At 54.2% G+C, this 6950-nt stretch overlaps 1 protein-coding gene across 11 annotated transcripts in view; it reads left to right on the top strand.

Annotated features, from left to right (window-relative positions):
* The first annotated feature begins 2102 nt into the window (after window positions 1-2102).
* The window catches only part of ZBP1 (Z-DNA binding protein 1), a 16714-nt gene continuing 11866 nt past the window's right edge, over window positions 2103-6950 (top strand). For 3 of the 11 annotated variants that reach the window (XM_015148723.3, XM_077952019.1, XM_077952023.1), the window contains exons 1-2: window positions 2103-2450; window positions 6230-6454. In XM_015148723.3, coding sequence (XP_015004209.3) covers window positions 2417-2450; window positions 6230-6454 — 259 coding nt within the window. In that variant the 5' untranslated portion in view covers window positions 2103-2416. Of the gene's footprint in view, window positions 6455-6950 lie in introns of all 11 variants that reach the window. The other 8 variants (XM_077952022.1, XM_077952020.1, XM_077952021.1 and 5 more) reach the window with 8 other exon arrangements.

The raw sequence follows: 6950 nt of genomic DNA, 5'->3' as shown, positions 1-6950 counted from the left end.
CCAAGGTGGGCCCAAACCCAGGTTGGTGAGCGGCGTCACCTGGTGGCCAGTTCGGGCATGGCACCCCAGACACCCAAGGGGCTCAGCCTTGCAGGGCTCAGCAGGAGTCCCTCCTGGAGGACGTCTTCATCGTCTCCCTCAGCACCCCACCTACCCCCCATTTAAAGAGCACTATTGCTATTTCATAGGGTGACACACGCAGTTTTCGCTTTTACATAAAAGGAGAATAAAAGCATCCTGCAGTTTGCTGTTACTGACTTGCCACAGACTTAACCTGGAAGCAGGAAAAGTCACCCAGGAGCATAAAAAATCTCGCCCTTGGGCCCCAGCCCCAGAGGTTGGAGTTGATTAGTCTGGGCCAGCCTGGGCGTTGAGACTTTTTTTTTTTCTTCAAACCCTTAACATGCAGGCAGGGCCGAGGACCTGGGCTCCAGGTGCTCGCTCTGCAAAGACAGACAGCTTCAAGATAAACCTCCAGACCCCCTTTCCATTTGTATCTGCTGCTAAGCTGCTCCTTATGCATAAATGGGGTCTGCAAGGAGCGCAGACGTCTCTAGCCCTCCCAGCCCTCTGCAGATGAGACACAGACCCCAAGTCCAGGGACTTTCAGGGCTGAGCTCTCGACCCCATTGGCTACCAAGAGCTGGGAGGCCTTACACACAGCATTCACCTCTGTGGGCCTCAGTTCCCCCTTCTGTGGTCTGGAAGAGAACAGTGGCTCTGAGTTTTTCTGGGGTCACTGGACCTTTTGAGAATGTTGTGTGAGCAATGGGTCCTCTCCCAGAAGCATTCCTGTGAGGGTGACCACGGTGCCCATGACTACGGATGGCTCTGGGGCTCTAGCCCGAGAGCTGAACTGGATTAGCCCCTTAAGTCCTCACCTCGACCCCATGAGCTAGGTCCTTTAAGTCCTTTTACACATGGGGAAACTGAGGCACAGAGGGGTTAAATAATTTGTCCAAGGTCACGCAGCTGGTAAATGGCAGAGCCAGGTTTGGACCCAAACATGCTGATCGCAGGCTTGCATTCCGAACCACTCAGCTGCCGGTTCTCAGATGCTGACCCCAGGCATCTGACTCTGGAATTAATAAGCCAGTTTTATGATGAGGCTGGGAACTCCATGCCATCTGTGCACTAAGGGTGATTCACCAATGACTTCTAGGTGTTACAGATAAGGAAACACAACTGGGGAATGGACAGGACAAGCTCTGCCATGGACTCTGTGTGGACTTGGACAAGTGATCTTGCCTTTCTAGCCTCAGTTTCCCCCCTGAGAAGAAGTCAGAACTGGCCCCTACCCTGTAGATGGGTTGGAGGAGCACTTGCGATTGGAAAGCACATAGTAGGTGTTCATTAAAGACACTCACATGGATACATACAAGAACAATCTCAGGGCACTCACCCACCTAAATGTTCTGCCCCTAGTGTGAGCAAGGGAAATAAACTGGGTAGAAGACAAGAAAAGCCACTGAGAGCTGGGGATGGTGCCTCTGTAGCACCTGTGAGTCCCCGGGGAGGAAGCACCACAGGAACCAGGGGGGCCGGGTGTGGGGGCTCACGCCTGGAATCCCAGCACTGTGGGAGGCCAAGGCAGGCAGATCGCTTGAGCCCAGGAGTTTGAGACCAGCCTGGGCAACATGATGAAACCCCATCTCTACAGAAAATACAAAAATTTGCCGGGAAGGGTGGTTTAGGCCTGTGGTCCCAGCTACTAAGGAGGCTGAGAGGTGGGCGGATCGCTGGAGTCCGGGAGGTCGAGGCCGCCGTGAGCCATGGTCACGCCACTGCACTCCAGCCTGGATGACAGAAACCCTGCCTCAAAAACAAACAAAAACACAGAAACCGGGAAACCAGCCCCAGCTCCTGACATCATCAGAGTGATGCCACGCCCTGACATCCCCCCTCCAGATGGTGCATGCTCTTTTTTTTTTTTTTTTTTTTTAATTCTCTGATGCTGATTCAGAAAATAAAAATGTGGAGGTCCAGGTGGGCTGTGTCTGGAACTGGGAAGGTGAGGGAAGTCCTCTGTCTCAAAGGCCTCTTCAGAGGATGCTCTGGTCTTGCCAAGTTTACAGCTCCTCCCTGTCAACATCAAGTCAGGGCCCCAACTCTGTCTTGCTCATCCACCCAGCTTCCAATTGTCTTTCTTTCAAAAGACACACAGAGAAGTTTCATTTTCTTTTTCTCCTGAAACCTAATCTGGCCGGCCTGGCTAGGCATCTATTTCCGGACTGTAAGCAGCTGACACCCGCCCGGTGGAAGTTGGCGTCCCTTCCCTTGCGGGTTCAGAGCTGCAAGAAGCACCAGGCTTGGCCACTTAAGCCCCAGCCTTGATCTAGCCCACCCTCTCAAGGCCACAGTGCAGAAGCCTGCACCACCTGCCAAGTCTCCCCGGCTCCTTGCAGCTGCTGTGAGCATGGCCCAGGCTCCTGCTGACCCGGGCAGAGAAGGTACAGTACTCCTTCCTTCCAAGGACCAGCGGTGGCTCCCGGGGTGAGATTTCCACTTCTCTTTCTTCCTGTTGTGCTTGGCCCAGATCATGATGACAATACCGGTATCCTAAAGAATAGTAGACCAACTGGGCATGGTGGCCCACGCCAGTAATCCCAGCACTTTGAGAGGCAAGGTAGGTGGACTGGTTGAGCTCAGGAGTTTGAGACTAGCCTGGCCAACGTGGTGAAACCCCGTCTCTACTAAAAATACAAAAATGAACCAGGCATGGTGGTGCATGCCTGTGATTCCAGCTACTCAGAAGGCTGAGACTGGAGAATCGCTTGAACCCGGGAGGTGGAGGTTGTAGTGAGCTGAGATGGCGCCATTGCACTCCAGCTGGGTGATAAGAGTAAGACTTCGTCTCAAGAAAAAAAAAAAGAAAAGTAGAAAGCTGTCGTTCGACAGCTGACTATGCCCCGGGCACCTCAAAACAAGCTTCGCAAGCATTTCTCAATGGCCTGCAGGGACAAGTGCCATGTCATTCCCATTTTATAGATAACTGAGGCCCTGAGAGGTGAAATGACACTCTCGGGGTAGCACAGCTGGTGAGCACTGGTGCTAGCGTTTGAACACCCATGTCACAGTCATATCGAGAACAAAGCAGTTTGCTTTGATGAGGTACATGTATGCCTTTTTTCCTTGTTGTTGCATTCTTTCCTCAACTAACATTTCATTCATTTTATTCCTGGAAGAGCTGCAATGAAAGCCAATAGTGTATCAAGCAATTGCTGTTCTCTAGGGTCTCCACGAAGCGCTGTGGACTGTAGGTGAAGTGTGGTTTTGCAGTTTGGGGGATGGGTTTGTTTTGTTTTTAATCCTCACCGCAATCTTTGAAGTAGTTATTATTGTCTCCATTTCACAGAAGGGGAACCTGAAGCCGGGGGGAGGTCACATAGCTAGTAGTTGTCAGGGCTAGGAGCTCAAACCCAGGAAATCAGCCATCAAAATTTTAAAAAACCAACCCAGACTGTGCCCCTGGTGGGCTAATGTCAGGGTGTGGCCAGGAGCCGCGCTGGCCACCGAGTTCCTGTGGTGCTTCCTCTTCGGGGACTCACAGGTGCTGACAGAGGTTCCGGACTCAGCCCTCGCTGGCTTTCCTTGTCTTCCTCCCCAGTTGATTTTCCTTTTGTGACCAAATTGCTGCCTACACCTGCTCCATTTTACAATTTCCCATTTTCAGACATAGGAGCCTGGGACTTAGCGGTCGAGTCCAGCCCAGCACCCGGGCTTGTCCTGCATCCACACCTCTGACCCCCATCTCCTCTTGGATCTGTGGAGCAGAGGTGGTGGCTCCCTAGGGTCAGCCTTCCAGAATCAAAACTCTGCAGCCGGGCACAGTGGCTCACGCCTGTAATCCCAGCACTTTGGGGGGCCAAGTTGGGGGGATCACCTAAGGTCAGGAGTTCGACACCAGCCTGGCCAACAAAGGGAAACCCTGTCTCTACTAAAAATACAAAAATTAGCCGGGTGTAGTGGTGCGTGCCTGTCATCCCAGCTACTTGAGAGGCTGAGGCAGGAGAATTGCTTGAACCCGGTGCGTGTCTGTAATCCCAGCTACTTAAGAGGCTGAGGCAGGAGAATTGCTTGAACCCAGGAGGTGGAGGTTGTGGTGAGCCGAGATCGCGCCACTGCAGCTGCAGACTGGGCAACAAGAGTGAATCTCTGTCTCAACAACAAAAAACTCCAAGAGACAAGGCGAAGCCAGGTGTGAAGTCAGGTGCACGGGGATGCTGCTGGCTGCCGGTGGGGGAGTTTGGTAGGCGCAGGAGTGGGAATTCCCAGGTCTTCTAATTTCTCTTCACCTGCACACGGTAGCCTGTCAGCATTGTAGCCATCAGGGCGAGGCACAAACTGATTTTTCCCTCCCCTACAAGTGCTGCGACCGAAGATCCCTGGGCAACCCTAGAGAATCCTCTGAACAGGAAGAAAGCCCAGATGACAAGGACTGAGTCACTGTCCTGGAAGGGGAACTCGGGTCTTTCCCAGAAGAGCTCTCCCACACACTGCCCTCGGGTTCCTTGAAGCAGAACCTTCTGGTGACAGGTGGGCCCCCCCCCCACCGTGGCTCTCCCAGGCTGCTGGCTGCAGGTGCTGCCTGTACCCTGTGTCTGCCCCAGCCTCATCTCTGGGCAGTGGCTGGCTTTGATTTTTTAATCATTGTTTGAGCTAATGGTTTTGATTTTTAAGAGCTGCCTCAGGAGGAGCAGGGGCCATTTGGAGAATTCCTCCTTGAATCTCTTGGGGTCCTGCTTAGGGCTCATTAAACTCAGGCCAGGAAACAGCAGCACCTGCCAACTGGCCAAGGAGGAGCTGCCTGGGTCTACTGAGTAAATGTCTGTCCCTAGAGACAGACACTCACTTACTCAGTCCTTTTTTTTTTTTCCAGAGATGGGGTCTTGCTCTGTTGCCCAGGCTGGAGTACAGCGGTGCATTCATAGCTCACTGCAGCTGCAACCTCCTAGACTCAAGCGATCCTCCCATTTCAGCCTCTTGAGCATCTGGAACTACAGGCACGTGCCATCATACCTACCTGATTTTTTTTCTGTTTTTGTAGAGATGGGGGTCTCACTATGTTGCCCAGGCTGGTCTAGAACTCTTGGCCTCTAGGGGTCCTCCAATCTCAGCCTCCTGACATGCTAGGATTACAAGTGTGAGCCACCACTCCTGGTCCCATTCATTCATTCATTCATTCACTCAGTCACTCATACATTCAACTGCCATTTCCTGAGCACGTCCTGTGTGCCCAGCACTGTGCTACATGCTGACGGTACAACAGTGAGCCACGCAAGTACAGCAGGGGACACGAGGGGACCCACACACAAGCAGATCCCAGCCACTCTGGAACACAGGGACAGGCTTCCCCAAGGAAGTGGCATGTGAGGAGGCTGGAGGTTGAGTAGACATCATACAGGTTGGGATGTGGGGGAAGGGTGTTCCTGGCAGCCGGAACAGTGTGTGCAAAGGGGCTGGGGTGAGTGGGGCTAAAGGGAGCACAAACAGGCCAGCACTTGGAGGGAAGTTGGGAGCAGGTGCAGGTCAAGCTGGGTGGTCGGCAGAGCCAGATCTGGAGGGTACCCGACTGGAGCTGGTGGGCCAACCGGGAGCCTATTGCTGCACCCAGGAGATGGTGGTGAGGAAGCGGGTGGTGCCGGCAGAAGAGAGGAGTGGGGCAATTCCAGAAAATCCAAGAATGGCATTTCCAGGGCTCCACGACTGGGCACTGGGGGAAAGGTCTGTTTCTGATGTCTGGTCGGTTTCTGGCTTCGATGGATAGTGGCACCATGGAAGGATGGTGAGCTGAGAAGAGGCGATTGATTCCCAGGGAGGATGGCAATGGGCATCAGGTACACCCAGGCAGGACTTGCCTTTGTGCTCTCAGGTCCCCCTGCCTCCCTCTGGCTCCGTCCTTCTGCCCTCTACTCCCCTCTGCCCTGAGGACACCTGAGAGCTGAGGAACCCCACTGCCCCCTGGCACCCACACCCGGGGAGGGCACAGGCGAGGCGGCACCTCCTCTGGCTGCCAGGCCATTTCTGATCAGCCTGCATGCCTCTCTCTGGGCAGGGGCAGCTGCTCTGCTGCTCTTAGGGGGCATCTGCTGGGGTCTTTGCCCTCTCCTCTGCCCTGGACACCTCTCAAAAAGGGGCCTCACGTGCCTCTTGGAGCCTCCAGCCTGGGCTCATCTGTGGGGACCCGGGAGACTCAGTCCCTATCTCTGTCCCCCGCTCACTCCCCCAGGCCACCTTGAACAGAGGATCCTGCAGGTGCTGACAGAGGCTGGCTCCCCAGTGAAGCTTGCCCAGCTGGTGAAGGAATGCCAAGCACCCAAGAGGGAGCTCAACCAAGTCCTCTACCGAATGCTAAAGGAGCTGAAAGTCTCCCTCACAGCCCCCGCCACCTGGCGCTTGGGCGGGACTGGTCCTGGAGGCGAGGGTCCTGCAGAGCTGGCCCTGTCCAGCCCTGGTAACTGCCACCCTGGGGAGGTGGGTCTGACCAGGCAGGGACCATCCTGGCAATGGACAAGCACAGATTTGAGCCTGGGTTCGAATCTGAGTTCTGCCACTTGGGAGCTCATGGGTTTCATCTCTGTGCCTTGGTTTCTTTTTCTGGTTGATGGAGCTGACAGCAGGGCTGCTTGGTAGGGGTTGCTGAGAGAAGGCCTTGCATCAGGCTCAGCCCAGCCCTGCACACAGAAAGTACTCAGCGGAACACTAACAATTATAACAGAAAATCATCATGATGGAAACAGCAATGACATGATGGTCCTAATCACAGAACACACTCAGTCCCACCAGCCCCCCTTTTCTAGCTTTACAGCCCACAGCCAGAAAGAGCTGCCATTTGTCATGCACTTAAGATTAGCTGGGCACTGTTTCAGGGTTCACCCAGCCCTCACACAACCCCAGGAGGCAAAGCAGGCTGAGCCCCGGAGAAGTAAACCAGCAGGAAGCCGCAGCTG

Source organism: Macaca mulatta, chromosome 10, assembly GCF_049350105.2.
Source record: "Macaca mulatta isolate MMU2019108-1 chromosome 10, T2T-MMU8v2.0, whole genome shotgun sequence".
Classification (NCBI taxonomy): Eukaryota; Metazoa; Chordata; class Mammalia; order Primates; family Cercopithecidae; genus Macaca; species Macaca mulatta.
Note: the sequence above shows the minus strand (reverse complement) of the source record. Positions and strands in the feature narration are given on the sequence as shown.